Raw genomic sequence first — 15,509 nt, forward strand, 5'->3', positions numbered from 1 at the left:
TAAAGTTTGGTTACGTCTGGTTTTGCTTCAATATCAGCCATTGCATTCCTGCGCTTTGGCCTTATTCGAGAACATCAAAGGGCTGGCTCTCCTCCTAAGTTGTCATTCTCGTCTTATATTTCATATGCTCTTGAACTTTTCTTCAGTTTCAATATTTCGTATCTAATATTCGCTTTGCCCAGCTATCTCATTCAACTTTCTTCCAAACCTTTTGCGAATTTGTGAAAGACAATAGTTCGATAACAATTATTCGTTTTGTCGGCCCGATGACCTTTACAATTGTATCCCCTCTTCCCAATACTCGAACCATTACCCGTGACCGAACTTGTCGTTTATCTAGCTAGTTGAGAGAAGACGGTGCGTCAACTTATATACTCGATCTATTATTTGGATACTCGGTATGGCTTCATTCAGGTACTCAAAAGATACATGATTAATTTGCCTTCCAATTATGGGTTCACGTATTTGCCATCTGAATACGCGCGCTCTCCTTCAACGCGGAGAGCCGTGGTAACAATCAGGAACGCCGTGGACAATTGTTGAATCAATGCGCCTCTTTAATTGAAGGCTAGATACCTTCATCGGGTAATGTTTACACTAGTGCCATCTCACACAGTCTTATAGCAACCCGAATCCACCTGGTTTGTAACTGGCCTTCCTTTCCTCTCACTAGACGATGTACTTGCCAAAACTTTCATACTACTGTTGATGAAATCTCAACACGCACACCAGACGCACACCAAACATCAATCTCTCTGGGTTGGTTCCTTTTTCGGACGCACTACACTAGCCCAAAGATCGACCACAACACGCCGAATACACGTTTTCCTCTAGAATAGAACAATCCTCACAGTCACATATTTGGTTGTCTTGTGGTATAAAGTTCGTTCAAACATCAATCTATGCATGAACTGTCTTGATCCGGCTCGCCTCTCTATGAAGTTAATCAATTCATGTCTGCATCTCATTCCTTATTTTCCTTTTTTCATCATATCTTTGTGATGGCCGTCTACGAGTCTGTAACGCATGGTTTGCCATTGCGTCGTTGCGCAAGGAAATAAAGTCAGATTTGGGGGCAATATTTCACCTGACTTCAACAGCATCTTTAGCTACTTAAAGCAACCCCAATTTCCAAACTCCTTCCCAAGAAACCTACTCTTGTTGCCCCTCTGTGAAACCTCTGTTACCTTCCATGATTCCAGGTATCCTAATGAATACCGAAGAGTACGCACATTCTTTCTAAATGAGATTGAACCCCAGTCGTGTTGATGCGAACTCCTAGAGAGGCAACTGCAGTTGAAGGGGAACCTGCTGATGCTGGCATTGGGCAGCTGCTTACGTTTCCACCAGTGTCGGAACCAACATCCATGGTTCAGGCAGGTCTTTTTGGCCCTGCAATACCCTATCCTGCTCAGACTGTCCCAGAAGTAACATCTTTTGCTATTTCTGCTACTCCAACTATTTTACCTTGGGATACGAACCTGTTGTTTCAAGGGTCGTACCACTTACCTATTTCTCTCAATATGGATTCATCCTTCGACAGTGTCCGAGTCAGTGGAGAGTCAGACTCCCTGCTCAGTTTTTCCGACGCAAGGAAACAATTACTAACCTCTGATGCACTGACAAATTCTTCACAGTTCAATCCCACTCTGTTCACTGCGAATTCTCCTCATTTCGATTCGGTTGTATCACATGGCGATTTATCCTATGTTGCTCACTCTGCCGTTGCTTCTTCAAACACGGATCATCAGTCCCCTTTGACGAATTCTTCGCCTACGTACCAGTTTGAACCCCCCAATCTTCGGAATACTGCTACTACACAGTGTCCAAGTGAGATCCCGTCAGCTAACCGTTGGTCAGGCTATAGCTCGCCGGCTTCAGTCCCATCTTCGGTGTCCGAGTCACCGACAGTTTATACACCGTCGCTGCTGCCATATGCTCGATACGGGCTGCCTTTTCCAGAGCCTTCGGTTGCATATAATGTGTCCACACCATCACCTGCATCTGCAGATGTTGAAGCAGTATACCCTGTTCAACGTAGCGCTAACACTGATACAGAATTTTTTCCCTCCACACATGAACGCCAGCGCACTCATTTCCGTCGACTGTCGCCTGCAGATCGTCGTGAACAGCGTAAGAGTCATAATGTCAGTCGCTTTTCCAACAGATCAAGCAGCACACACATTCACGACCAGAGTCGCTCGCCTGAGATAGTAGAATGGTCAAACACAGCATTGTACGTTGCACAACAAAAAGACTATGGCCTTCGGCGAGCTTTCAGTGGGCCTCAAGAAACCATTCAGTCCAGTGCTGCCTCTTCCGGCTCTTCTTTTCCTCCCCGACCTCGACCTCAGATTCATCATGGAGGAAGGTTCAGTGACAGCCATATAACTGTCGCACCCCCGACCCACGATGACAGCGGCATCCTTGCAATATCAAAAGCAAAGATGTGGACTCTTGCACAGGATACACCGACTTTTGACGTCGATGATGATGTATTTGACGGTTCAGAAGCAGTTTCCCCGAAGAAACAAGTAGCTTCTGATGCTCTGGTCACTGCCGCGACCGGCAGGCGCAAGAACGAGGCGGCATTCCATTGCGAATTTCCCGGCTGTGAGGCGACATTCACAGCCAAGCACAACCTTCACAGTACGTGCATTCTTTTCATGTTCGTCCCACAGGCGATATTCAAGAACATATGTCAATGATGTAGACCATTTGAATTCTCACTTTGGTATAAAATCGTTCCGCTGTCCTCGATGTCTGCGCGATTTTGGGACCCCGCATGTGTTGCGACGACACCAGCTCATATGTAAAGGGAAGAAACGATTCCCGCCTCCTGGGCAGCCAGGTTAGATATCGAAATGTGTATATTCCGTTTCAGACCACGAATACTGTAACATTGCTTTGGCTATGCCAGTTCTGATAGCAGTTGTATGTATTGCAATGAAGGCATTTGTGCGATTCGTAACGTATATAAGTGATCCTTTTATCATATCTTGTACTCATTATTTATCATGGAATTAAAGAAAGAAAAACTAGAATTTCTGATTGCAATAGGCGCCGATTGAACAAGCGCCTAAAGCTGTGGAAGGCTCCATTTTTGGACGAAAGCACTGCATCGCCGGCAATGTTAACACTGCCTCGTTTCGAATGGCACCAAGCCAAGGAGTTGTTTATAAGACCGCCTCGTTATTTCCCGCATATCTGACTCTTGAATCATACCCACCACCATCGCTCTCACTGCCCGCCTTCTATGAGTCACAGTCAAGATCTTGAAGCCCCGACAATATTTGTCGAGGCACCCCCAGAAGATGAGCAGGGAGATTTGATTGACGGCGGGTAGTAAGCTTCTTCTTTCACCGTCCCAAAGTCAATGTCGACCTTATCTTAGCACATCTCTTAGCTTAAATAGTACGTTTCACGAACATAGCCCAGAACTGCAAGCTCTTTTTCTACAAATGTACCCGGAAGTTTCCCCGTCTTCGATGAACATTCCTGGTACATCATCTGCTAGCTTTGACCAAAGCCTTTTCTCCGCGTCTTTTGACCAGTCTTCTTCGACTGGCCAAATATCACCGCTCATAACGGCAGGTTTGCGCGAAGGTTTGCGTACATTGCCTAGTTATCTGGTCTCAAGTCGTTGATTTTCTTGCACAGGATCTGCTGGCAACGTATTCCTTGCCCCCAATGATCAGAGCTCTCCTATTGATCCTGCCTGGAGTCCAGCATCTTCGTTCGAAGGAGATGGTAAAGGTACCGTTCTCCGCTTCGAAGCACCTCGGCTGATCGCCAAATTTAGTCTTTTCAGACGGCTGGAGCGATGGCTCTTCCGCCTGGAGCCCTTCTGTTCAATCCTCATCTCCATCTCCTTCCTCTCCTTCTCTTTCCCCGTTGAACACATCTTTCAACAACATCATTCTGTCAGATGATAACGTGGCGGGTCCGGCTTTATACCGACAACGGAGTAACTCCTTCACTCGGAGTACAGATTCACCTAATGAACTGGGCTCTAGACCGCGATCTTCTTCTTTTACAGATGTGGCCTCCCTTGTTGAGAGCACACAAACATATTCTTCCACCACTCAATCTGTGATCGATGATTACACTCTCTTTCAACACACAAGCGATTATGTCGAACAAATTTCACAAATACCGCAATGGTCATCGTCTGTGCAGAGCGACGCAGCTAGTAATCTTATGGGAACTTCATTTGATCCTTCATTTGATCCTCATGTACTGAATTCCTCATTTGACGAAACTCAGTGGAATATGAACCAGGCTGTCTATTCGCCGCCTATAGGTCCACCCCCATCTCATTCTCACGGAAGAAGTCTCTCGACTCATCTCACTGTTCCTTCTTCTCTTCAACGACGGGATGCACACCGAAGAAGTCATAGTCACACTGGCATCCAACAGGATAGTATCCGAGGTCGAAAGCGCTTTAGTCCGACTGGTGATTTCTCGAGCCGACACTCTTCTCAATCTCGCGAACCGTCTCCAACGTCGCCGTATCAGCAACTTGATTTTACTCATGCCCCTTATCTTAACTTTGGTCCAACAGTGCAGACACAGTTAAATAACAGTGATTCGTTGACAATGTTACCTTCGACTAGCTCGCCTCAATCAGACTTTCTGTCACCAACCTCAACTTCATCTAACTCCCCACAGTCTCCTTCGAGCCACGTTGATTTCTTCTCAGCTACCACTTCCCCTCACTCTCTTGTCGGTGCGGTCGACCCTTTCTTTTCACCTGGCATATCATCCAGCAGCGGATCGTCTCAACTTTCACTACCAATCACTATACAAGGTCACGACTCAGAGCCCGAATTGATACCTGTTCAATACAGCGGCGGTGTTGCGCGGAGGCACAGCTTCGCCGGAAGTCGCAGCCCCAGTGGTAGCCGCAGTGCTTCTCCACTACCTGAATCATCGTCAAATGCTTCTGACCGTCTGCACCGTGCCATTAGTGATCCGATTGGTCAAAATCGTCGTAGACGCGCACCTACTGTTCCTCGAAAATACCCAGGCTTGTTGAAGCCTGCCAAGGAGGTGGATGAAGCAGGACCATCATATCCGGATAGCTCAATGATGATAAACGTTCCCATAGAAGGAGTTCACTCTGCCCCTGCTCCCGCAGAGTTTAAAACGGTAGTGGGCTCCAACAAGATTGTGGAGGCGAGCAAGGCGCGCCGGAAGAATGAGGCCAAGTTCAAATGTGATATATGCAACCACCGTTTTACTGCGAAGCACAATCTCCAGAGTAAGTCCAATCCATCTTTCAATAAAACATACTTACAATTTGATTTCTTCAAGATCATATGAATTCTCATTCGAACAGGCGTCCACATGAATGTCAGAAGTGTGGAAATACCTTCACTACTAGAGGAACTCATGCTCGACATGAAACCATTTGCGCTGGTCGGGCAGTTCGCAAACGGTTATAGAGAATCAAAATCTACTCTATTTTCTGGTCCCTCAGCACATTTTTAATGTCGATCTCCATACTTGCCTTATTCAACAGCTGATAATTGAATTATACGTTCTTTATAGTTTTATTGATCCCCTATACCCCCACAAGCTTGCATTACATACCCTGTATCCTTTGGTTTTAATGAACGCTCGAACCTGCTGTATCCAATAGCGCTTTCCTTCTTCCTGCAGTTGCCATGCATCTTTTACCCATCCGTCTTCATGATCATACTCATCTCCATCCATCTCAGTTGGTCGATCAGTCGGTCGATCATCCGCTCGTTTTCAACAGATTTTATCCTGCTTTTTTCGTGTCAACTCATTGGAATTTGTGCTTTCGTTTGTTATCGTCCGTCGAGTCGGCATTTTTCTTGGATCCTTTACTTCATAATGACCTTTTACTTTCCCGCATTTGTATGGTTTGCTGTGCAAAAACGTCGGTGTTGTTTTCTATAGATGATAAAGTACCCAATTTGGCTCCATATTTTGAGCCATGAACGTTCATGAACGTCTGATTCAGTGACCAGATTCGTTTTGGGTTCGGCAGGCATCGTCGCCGGTTTTTCCCCGTCTTTATTCTCTTTACTTACTCCATCCTGAACCTCATGGACGGCATCGAAAGCACGAGGATTATATACCTTCTTGAGCCTTCCTTCCTGCGGATTGTTGCAGTCTCATCAATGATCATGATGCACATCCTTCTATTTGCCGTGCTCTGTATCCGTTATGCGGTCAAAATCCAATAACACGAAATCACGATTCACTATCCATCACACCACCTAGTCATTTTGTGGATTAATATCTTCATGTGTACGTTGTTGCATTTGAACCCTCGTGAATTCGATTCGCTTGATAATGTATATAAGCTGTGAAGCATGTGTGAAGCCTTAACTTGCAGACCACTGCGAAATGCGCTCTTCCTGTGTTCATCGAGTTATCAAGCTCCTTAATTTTGCCATTTTCACTTGGTGCGCAACAGCTCTGGGAGTATCTCTTGAAAAGCGGTCGATAGCAGGACCTGTTTTTTCTCAGAACTTTCCAGACCCAAGTGTCATCTTCACCGACGCCTATTACGCATTTTCCACAACGAGCGCCGGTCTGAATGTGCCTGTAGCGACATCTCCGGATTTCAATACGTGGACTTATCTCAGTCATGATGCACTTCCTACTGTAGGTGCTTGGACTATTGCAAACACCATTTGGGCTCCAGATGTTGTCGCAGTCGTACGTGGTTGCGCCTTTTTTTAAAATACAAGCCAATCATGACCAAGTTTTCATGTTGATAGGATGGAGGATATGTGCTGTTTTATGCCGGTGAGAGTGCAGCAAACCCGGGTTTCCATTGCGTTGGAGTGGCGACATCTATCAACGTAGAAGGGCCATACGCGCCCCAAACGGAGCCCCTCGTCTGTCCCATTTCGTATGCTCCTACTCCCGTTTCATGTTCCAATACTTAGTCTCGTCGCAGTACCGGAGGTGCAATTGATCCCGCGGGTTTCCATGATGTTAATGGCGACTTTTATCTGGTCTGGAAAGTAGACGGCAACAACATCGGTCATGGCGGAAGCTGCAACAATGGTGTCGCTCCGATTGTGAGATCCATTTGCGTTTGCCTTTCTCGAGGATTCTGACAATGCTCTGCCCTTACAGGTACCCACACCTATTATGATTCAGCAATTAACAGCCGAGGGAACTGCATTCGCTGTTGGCTCTACCGCAACCGAAATTCTTGACCGTGACGATGACGACGGCCCCCTGATTGAAGCTCCTTCACTCGCTCGCAGTTCAGAAGGCGTTTATTTTTTGACTTTTTCCTCTAACTGCTATAGGTGTGTGTCAATACATACCTCCTTCATCTTATTCACTGAATGTCCCGTAGTACATCTTTATATGATGTCTCGTATGCAACTGCGACCAATGTACTAGGGCCATACACCAAACAACCGTGGTTGATGATCACTGGAACTCCCTTCGCGCAATTGTACGCACCTGGTGGCGCAGATATTACCCCGGACGGTACTAAACTGGTGTTCCACGCTGACCTGGGTACTACTTCGGATACCAGACAACTTTATACCGCAGAAATTACCCTTTCGGGAACTACTATTTCAATCTAGGATTCCGGCCTGAGCAGTTACCTTTCTTGCAAGTGAAGTCGTTAGCTGGCTATACCTTCTTACTCGTCGTTTATTTATTTATGGGACATGGGTCACAATCTAGAAAGCGTACTCTTGATTGAACTGATCTGCTCTGCTTCGAACTGGCTATGCTATGTCTTTGGAGAACAGATGGCAGGGAATACATATCAATGACCCAGACAAGCCTCGGATTTGAGTCGTTCCGGCTGACACATATGATATAATTCTTCTCATCGGGATGTAGTACCGAGCACTGCAGAAACTACAAAGGAAGTGTTTTCTTTCAATGTCCTTGCTGCAGCAGCGTCCAAGCGGCACCCCTTCCGACTCGGCATTTCTGGTAATGCAACAGACGCCTTAGCAAAAGACGCTTAAGAACGAGATGTGCAGTTTTCACGATGGCTCCCACCCATCCGTGCACGAAGCATGTTTTCTCATCGGGATATAGTCCCAAGCGATGTATGGTGCAGTTCACTTAAACACTGCAAACTTTTTGCAAACTTTATTACACGCCCAAAAAAAGAGATTTTTCTTATCCCTTTGGCCAATCGACTCCTTTTCATTATAGGAACAAATCCCCCAGACCGATTTTCGATAACCTCAAAACTGAATGAGATATTTTTTTAAGTCCTTCCCAATTTGGCGCGTGTACACAGAAAGATACATCTTTAATCAAATCTCCATCGAATTCCGAATCCAAATCGAACATGAATGTTTGTATAGAATTATTTACTGCGCTATATCGTCAATTTTGTCCCTATGCACTCTGACACTATCTGGCATATCAAAAAGTTCCACAAATCAGTGGGTGGATCAGTCCCCATACAAAAAAAATTTTGGCCTCCGGCCGATTTGGCGCGTGCAAAAAGTTTGCAGTGTTTAAGTGAACTGCACCATAAGAATTCCAAACAGCGATGATGGAAGTGTGTTTTAGTCAGTTTCTTCCCAGCTGTATGATTTCGGTGGAATTGTGCAGCAACAAATGTCCGAAACGGCATTCATCTAACAGCAGATGCTTTAGCGAAAGCAACGAACCCATGAACGAGATTCAACTCGTTGTTTTTTGTTTGTAATGTATTTCAAGTACTCAAAATTCATAGACCTCTACATACTTTGTTAAAGTAGAAACAGCCTCGTAAACTATGAAGTCTGTGCAGGATTCCGCACACGCCGGCCTGCCTCTATGTAAGAGCAGATCAGATATGACACTCAGACTCTCTTATGAATATATTGTATGCCCTGATTTTCCATCTGCAAGTCAACTAACTATCAGACCAGGACACTTAATTTCCTTTCAAAATGCGAAACGGTGCATACCCCAAGCCGCAAACATGCAAGAAATAACTGTCAAACCCGGATCAAACCTCTGGCTGTGGCTTATGATAGTTTCCGGTCCCGACTATGTTCATTGAGTTGTGCGTGGTTCATTGAGTCTTTCATGTTAGGGTCTGTTAAGGTTGGCACCGTCACCGTTCCGTTCGCATGTTCTCCGTCCCTTAGCACAGGTAATATTCAATAACATTCAATGTGGGTGTTCTCGGGGTCCTCATAGGAGAGGTTCCTCGGTACCTGACACGGATACTACGGAATTCAGTAGAATTTAGTGTTCACTTGGAAATTTCAACATCAGCCCTTCTCAGCTGAAGGTCCAACGTATGTATGTATTCAAAGATGACCGATTATTTGAACTTGGTGTGATCGATATCCTTTGATATCCTACCCAGACCGTGCGACATGTCGGAAGAGAAGGAGGATGATCTCTGGAGAGCTCTGCAGTCTTTCATAGTCTTCCCTAGAGGTTCGCATTGTAATGTTATCCAGAAACCCAACTGTCAGTCATGCAATGAGTATGAAAATTCTTATGTAAACTAAAGTTCAAACACCAAACACCAAACATAGAATGCCAAGGTGGCGTTGCCCGATAATCCGAGCCTTCTTGTGGAACTTGGTACTCGTGGGTAGCTCGTGGATGGGAATTCAAGGAACAGCACAATTCGGGAGAACTCAAAGAGTGACAAAGGCAAAGAGACAGAAGTTCCACATGTCTTGTCTGTATATTGTTCAATGCAACCGAAGACTGAACTTGAAGATTGGTTGAGATAAAGTATCGAGAAAGAAAAGAGCATGAGAACCCAAAGAAATAAATACAGCGTCCTTGCTAAGAATAAGCTGGAGGTTCACGTGTATCAAGCCGTACAGGTGGATCATCTTCTCGTGACGATCCCAAACCACGAATATCACCCATTTTCCGTGCATTGTGATCAACATTCGAGTAATCATATCCAGTTGAAATTTCCGCGCCTATTCTGAGCTTTGACGGGTCCACTTCCAACGATGTTTCGAGAGAAAGAAACGGGCGTCCATAAGAGCTGCCGGTCCTCATTCTCGTTTCAGTAGGCAATCTATGCTCATCTCCAAGCATGAACGCTTGCTGTCGAGACGGCGCTTGGGGGAGATGCACTTCCTGCAGATAATGGTGATCTTGTGCTTGTTGCAGGGCTGACAGATGCATCAGAACCGGGGGACCGGGCGGCGAGGCCATGCTCTGAGGTATGTTGTCCAGGATTTGAGAGTGGGCTGCCATACCCGGCGCCATGTCCCCCGCCGATAACGCCATATTGTCTATACCCAGATCCGGATCGTTGCCGCCCATGTTGACCGTACCCGGAGACGTGCCCGTGCCCATGCCCATGTCTATCTGACTCGACGGGCGAGCGAGATGGGCTGCATGATCGGTGTGACCCAGAACTCGATGGCCTGGCGGCATTGGCAGGGAACGGCGACGGAATTGTTGCAGATGGTCTAGGTGATGCGGGTTTCGAAGATGCATTGTTTGGGTAGTAGATTGCTGTGGAGTGAAGAATGTGGATTAAAAGTTGGATTATGACAAAAACATTTTTGAAAGTTTACCTGTCCCGCCTGGACTTTCTCTCTTGCTTTTCGAAGTTGGTCCTCCTGCTGCAGGCGCAGCCCGTAAGAATAGTTCATGGTTCTTTGATGTTGAGCTACCTGTGCCATTCTCCCGATCTCCAAGCGCGAGTCCTGCAGCTCCGCGGACAATGAGCCCCGTGCCACTTGTTCCCGGCCTACTCCCTGAAGTTGTTGAGGGATATTCTCTGTCCCTGATTGGGGTGAAAAGGATCCCTGAACCAGATGATGATTCCGGGCGCCCGGGTATATCTTCTGGGGCACATAGTTCCATAACACTAAGTCTCCTGGATTGGGGGCGTGATTCGCTGGCCCTATCATCCCCTTCTCCTTCGTCAACAGCTGAGAATCCGCGTTTTCGGCTGCCGGATGAGCTGAGTGGAGGGGCATTGAATGAGAAAGGCGACTCTCCACTGGAACGCTCGTCTTCCCACCCGAATACCATGCCATATCCAGCATAGCCGTTATGGTTTGAGGTTGTTCCTGGGCCCAAGGCGGGAGCTGTTCCTGGTCGGTAGGCAAATGTCCCTTGTGATGACCCGCCTCGAGATCCGGGTCGGAGGTCGAAATTGCTTGGGGTGGGTGGTGGAAGCCTGAGCCCGTTCGCGCTCTTGGAACCCGATAAGGTTGGTAACGGGGCCCCGGTATGTCCAAAGGAAGGGAATGAGCTTCCATACCCACCAAGGATTCCTCCGAACCCTGCGTTGGATAAGGGTCGTCCTGAGAAGCCGGCGTTGGACCCTGGACGCGCGTGCGATGTTGGCGGGGGCGGGAGCGGCGCGATGGAGCTGGGAACGATACTTGCAAGTGGGGGGAGCGTTGTCGCGGTGGCAGGTCTGGTGCTGGTTCCAGGTCTAGCGGTGGTATCGGTGGGAGGTCGGCTTCTGCTGTACGAGGGATTGTGTTCACGTTCTCGAGAATAACTGAAGCCATTGTCGGGGACATTGAACCTGAACATCCCACTGCCTCCCCCAGGGGAGGATTGGGAGTATTGAGGTTGGGAAGAGTAGGAGGAGTTGCTGGATCGATATTGCTGTGGGCCTCGAAAGGACCGAAAGGAATATCCATTGGGAATTTCGCTGTCATGTTGCTGAAAAGGCTGTCTCATCCGTCTAGTGGTGTTGTCAGCGTCGATGTCCATATCGTCATGATGAGAGTGTTGGCGAGGATCTTGACGGCGTACGTTCGAATGTTCATGGTGAGAATAAGGACCTATACACGACGATCAATTAGCATGTTATCTTAACCAAGGGACGATGGATTCAACGGGAACTAAGGTAAAGGAATAAAGGACACAAAAGGAAGGGTAAACAAAAATTGCAAGGTGAATTGAATCTGATTTCGGGTGACCATTGATAGCGTGTCGAAGCCGTGACGTTGCCTTTCCTCAAGCTGTTGCCAGTCCCTTCACTCTGGCGTGACAGTGAAAGCGAAGATAGCATTCCAGCATAACACAACTTGCTGCATGCATGAAAATAGACTGGATATTGATATCGTGTTGCAGACGAAAGATTCAGATCGAATCTACAAATCATCATCAGCGGCCCACGCTTGATCGAATTTACTCGGCTCGAAGCCAAAGAAGGCTGAGCCTCGACGAAAGCGACAGGAGTACTGATGAGGGCGTAACTTGCAGCAGCCGCGTTTGCGTCGATGCTTCGAGGCTTTGGGCTGGGCTGACTAGAGTCCGGCATCCTCACCCCTCCTCCCTGGACAAAAGAAAGAGCCGAAATATGTACATAAAAGAAGAGCGGAGCAGTGGAGATATTTCATCGACAAGCCGATCGCAAGAAGGTGGATAAAATAGATGAAGTGAACAATATCGCGAAAGAGATAAAGAAAGATTGTTGCGATATGGCGTGGAGGGAGGGAGGAGGGGATCCGACGACTCACCCTGATGTCAGTGTAATTCCATTGATTGGAGGACGGGATCCAGCATCGGTGGGCACGAGCATGAGGGAGGTCGAAAGAATAAAGTTATCTGGTAATGTAACACAAATAGCGAAAGAAAAACATAAGGAAAATCAAATGTACAAGGAATTAAGTGGTAACATGCAGCACAAAAGCCAAGAGCCGCAAGACCGAAAGCTAAAAGCTGGATGTAATACAGACACGTAGTAAGTAGATAGATATGTATATATAACGGCAAAGCCAACGAGGGAAGCGGCAATAGTGGCAAGACAAAAAAGAGGTACACACAAAGCCGAGAAAAACGAGAGGACAGATGGGTTTGAAGAAAAAATATATAGGAAAATAAATTCACATATGGCGTGTTAGAATGATAGGAGCAACGAAGATAAGTAACGTGTACGCAGGAAAATATTAGATTATAGATACAAACGGCCCAGTAATGACTGCAAGATCCCAAGAAAACAATGAATTTGGAAGAATGAAAGCAAACGAACGAAGGCAAAACGAAAGTTAAAAAGAATGGAGAGGACAAGGCGACCAAAAAGAGTCAAAAGAGAGAGATCAGTAGGAAAAGAACGAATAACTCATGCCCAGTATCCACCGACGGGTGCTCCTCCTCCAGCGCTAGGAACAGTTCCTTGAGCAGCCCACGCTCCGGACGAAGAATACCCTTGATTGGTTACACGCTGCGGTTGCTGGGAATATGCATGCACGTAGCCATTCATACCTCCGCTGCCATTCTGATAAGTGGCTTCGAATGGTGAATTAGGAACCGATGTCGATTGCTGTTGGTGGTGATGGTGATGTGACGAACGATGTCGTTCGTTCGAATCGACCGGTACCAGTGGGAAGTAGCCACCACTTCCACTACCGCTGGCACTTGAGCCAGAATGTGATGCCGACAGGGGTGGAGATTGGAACGGGCTTCCTGGATGTGAAGGGTGTTGGTGGTGCTGCGGTTGGATATGAAGATGCTGAAGGTGCGGATGGGAAGTGCGGGAGGAAACAGTCCGACCACCAGGACCGGATAGTTCAATGGTCATTGGAGGAGGCATCTCCGAAACTGGACTCTGGGTCATTGGTATGCCTGCGAGTGGCAGATAAGGTGCGCTAGCGCTGGCGGAACCAAGTTGCAAGTGTGAGATGTGGTCGTAAGGAAAGTTTCCTCCTGCGGTATTAAATGAGGGTGAAGACTCGATGTCTTGGACGGGCGAAGGGGAAGAGGAAGAGGATAACGATGGAGAGGAGGCAGTTGGCGCACCGTTGTAACCATGTGTGGAGGTGGAGGTGGAACGGTTAGGATAAGCGGTTGTAGAAGAAGAAGCAATAGAATTGTATGAATTATAAGGATAACTATTGTAGGGGTGATGAAGATGGGGGTGGAAACGATTATACCCACCGTTTGAGGTGTTTTCCGTTCTGGAGTAGGATCCTACCAAAGGAAGCGAAAGTAAGATCAGTGTAATATTGAACACCAAAGATGAGGTGAAGCAAGGCAAACGAATGTACAACGACGGCGTAAGGAAAAAGGTGACTTAGCTTACCTGTATTGCCGTTTTCGCTGTCAATGGAACCTAAACAAATTGTGTTACTAGATTTACATCGAGGTACAACTGCGGGCTAACCATCTTCGCGCTGCTCTTTTTTCCGTACTAGATACGGATCAGGAAGATCAGGGTATCCAGTTAGATTAAGCTGATTCGCGGGCATCGCCAGACCTGGATATATGGCTATAAAATCTATAAACGAGATGAACGACAAAAGAAAGATATGAATCGTACCATCGGCACCTCCAGCGCCTTCATACCCCGTCGAAGTCCCAGGTCTTGCTCTTGAACGGCCTGGCCGTGCGCTATTGCTAGTAGAGTCCTGAGATCCTCTAGAACTGCGAGCAGGGACTCCGGCGGCCTGTGCCGCTTGTTTATTCGCTGCGGCCATTGTGGCATGCACTCGACCTAGTTCACGCATCATTCGTTCATTCTGGTCAGCTTTATCGGCGTGTACGGTCTGCGCATGCTGTCGAAGGTTATCCAGACTGTGGACGGAGACGGAGAGAGAGAGTTGATATAAGGGGTACTCTTGTGAGGACGATAACTCACCGACTGAAGTTCTTTCCACAGTGACAAGTAAACGGTCGCTCTCCAGTATGTTTCCTGATATGTCTTGCGAGATGCTCCGAACGAGAAAAGACCATCCGACAGTCACCGTAATTCCGACATTGGAAAGTTTTTGAGGGTGTGGGGCGCGAGCGTTTACTGGTCACTGTCGTCGTACTGGAAAGATCGGATGAAGGATTAATGGCGGACGTAGCGGAGGTAACAGCCATCTTGGTATCCGGGTTGGCTTCAGGGGAGTCGACGGGGTTGTTATTGACGTTAGATTCCATTCAACAAACTTCAGGTACAAAAAGTGTACAGCGTCGACGGCGAGTCGTTGTGGAGCTCTCGAGAACTAGGAACGTGGAGAAAAGCAGGAACAAGGTACAGCCCTTTCGTTCAACTTGCCCTGTTATGTACTCGTCAGGAACAAGGGAAGAGAAAAAAAAGATGAACGATGTGGCAAGATGAAATGGCTGACTGATATCCTCTGATGGAACCCCCTGTGCCTTGGGACTCCTGGCACCCCGGCATTTTTCGGCATAACGAGATCTAGGTCTTCGGTCCGGCTATACACAGCCACGCCAGCCGAGTCTTCTTTCTGACAGGTTACATCCCAATGAAGCCTTTCAGATTATAATGAGGGCCTGGTGCGATGTTTTTTCAACAAGCCCACAATTTGTGATGTAGAATAGTTCATCTTGAGTCACTAACTACTTGAATGTTCTCTTGCACTATCATACCTCGGGAAGGAAAGGAAAGGGTCGTGTTGTCGCGGCGATGGAGGGAATTCATGAATTTGAACTCCAAAATCGGATAAATATACAATCTATCTACATATCCTAATTCTATCCTATCCCGGTCATAGTATCCTTCAGTACTTAGAGTAGATCCGTTTGTCTAATTATTTAATCACTACTTATTCTTGATCTGATTTACTCAAGTATGGGAAGCTACTTATAGT

General features: G+C 47.0%; 6 protein-coding genes across 6 annotated transcripts; 3 read left to right on the forward strand and 3 right to left on the reverse strand.

The window, feature by feature from the left end:
* The first annotated feature begins 1,436 nt into the window (after window positions 1-1,436).
* C8R40DRAFT_544810 (uncharacterized protein) lies at window positions 1,437-3,116 on the forward strand. The gene is made up of 2 exons (XM_046235402.1): window positions 1,437-2,649; window positions 2,714-3,116. Exons 1-2 carry the CDS (start codon window positions 1,524-1,526, stop codon window positions 2,854-2,856), a joined length of 1,269 nt encoding a protein of 422 aa, XP_046082684.1. The 5' UTR covers window positions 1,437-1,523; the 3' UTR covers window positions 2,857-3,116.
* Window positions 3,117-3,885: 769 nt separating this feature from the next.
* On the forward strand, window positions 3,886-5,558 carry C8R40DRAFT_544930 (uncharacterized protein). Its single transcript, XM_046235403.1, has 3 exons — window positions 3,886-3,967; window positions 4,017-5,263; window positions 5,317-5,558. The coding sequence occupies exons 2-3, from the start codon at window positions 4,201-4,203 to the stop codon at window positions 5,445-5,447; spliced, it is 1,194 nt and encodes a 397-aa protein (XP_046082685.1). The 5' UTR covers window positions 3,886-3,967; window positions 4,017-4,200; the 3' UTR covers window positions 5,448-5,558.
* An 823-nt stretch (window positions 5,559-6,381) lies between these two features.
* Window positions 6,382-7,589, forward strand: C8R40DRAFT_1054228 (glycoside hydrolase family 43 protein; the record flags this gene model as incomplete). The annotated part of the gene is made up of 5 exons (XM_046224918.1): window positions 6,382-6,693; window positions 6,759-6,892; window positions 6,941-7,064; window positions 7,123-7,301; window positions 7,352-7,589. The coding sequence occupies 5 exons, from the start codon at window positions 6,382-6,384 to the stop codon at window positions 7,587-7,589; spliced, it is 987 nt and encodes a 328-aa protein (XP_046082686.1).
* A 2,179-nt stretch (window positions 7,590-9,768) lies between these two features.
* C8R40DRAFT_1072348 (uncharacterized protein) lies at window positions 9,769-11,624 on the reverse strand (the record flags this gene model as incomplete). Its single annotated transcript, XM_046226450.1, has 2 exons — window positions 9,769-10,458; window positions 10,521-11,624. The coding sequence occupies 2 exons, from the start codon at window positions 11,622-11,624 to the stop codon at window positions 9,769-9,771; spliced, it is 1,794 nt and encodes a 597-aa protein (XP_046082687.1).
* Window positions 11,625-12,669: 1,045 nt separating this feature from the next.
* On the reverse strand, window positions 12,670-14,405 carry C8R40DRAFT_544510 (uncharacterized protein). Its single transcript, XM_046235400.1, has 5 exons — window positions 14,231-14,405; window positions 14,075-14,179; window positions 13,994-14,023; window positions 13,849-13,881; window positions 12,670-13,774 (listed from the first exon to the last, which is right to left on the reverse strand). The coding sequence occupies exons 2-5, from the start codon at window positions 14,075-14,077 to the stop codon at window positions 13,034-13,036; spliced, it is 807 nt and encodes a 268-aa protein (XP_046082688.1). The 5' UTR covers window positions 14,078-14,179; window positions 14,231-14,405; the 3' UTR covers window positions 12,670-13,033.
* On the reverse strand, window positions 14,070-14,775 carry C8R40DRAFT_1072350 (uncharacterized protein; the record flags this gene model as incomplete). The annotated part of the gene is made up of 3 exons (XM_046226451.1): window positions 14,070-14,167; window positions 14,231-14,484; window positions 14,549-14,775. 3 exons carry the CDS (start codon window positions 14,773-14,775, stop codon window positions 14,070-14,072), a joined length of 579 nt encoding a protein of 192 aa, XP_046082689.1.
* Between the last annotated feature and the right edge of the window lie 734 nt (window positions 14,776-15,509).

This window comes from Lentinula edodes, assembly GCF_021015755.1.
Source record: "Lentinula edodes strain Le(Bin) 0899 ss11 chromosome Unknown C8R40scaffold_36, whole genome shotgun sequence".
Taxonomy (NCBI): Eukaryota; Fungi; Basidiomycota; class Agaricomycetes; order Agaricales; family Omphalotaceae; genus Lentinula; species Lentinula edodes.

What these genes read in the sequence shown, in the direction of transcription:
- C8R40DRAFT_544810 (XM_046235402.1), top strand. Translation starts at nt 1,524, where the DNA reads ATGGATTCATCCTTCGACAGTGTCCGAGTCAGTGGAGAGTCAGACTCC. An exon ending in AGCCAAGCACAACCTTCACA is followed by an intron (nt 2,650 to 2,713) that starts GTACGTGCATTC and finishes TCAATGATGTAG; the next exon opens with ACCATTTGAATTCTCACTTT.
- C8R40DRAFT_544930 (XM_046235403.1), top strand. Translation starts at nt 4,201, where the DNA reads ATGGGAACTTCATTTGATCCTTCATTTGATCCTCATGTACTGAATTCC. An exon ending in TGCGAAGCACAATCTCCAGA is followed by an intron (nt 5,264 to 5,316) that starts GTAAGTCCAATC and finishes GATTTCTTCAAG; the next exon opens with ATCATATGAATTCTCATTCG.
- C8R40DRAFT_544510 (XM_046235400.1), bottom strand. An exon ending in CAGCGAAAACGGCAATACAG is followed by an intron (nt 13,882 to 13,993) that starts GTAAGCTAAGTC and finishes TTCCTTTGGTAG; the next exon opens with GATCCTACTCCAGAACGGAA. An exon ending in AACGGAAAACACCTCAAACG is followed by an intron (nt 13,775 to 13,848) that starts GTGGGTATAATC and finishes TACAATTCTATT; the next exon opens with GCTTCTTCTTCTACAACCGC.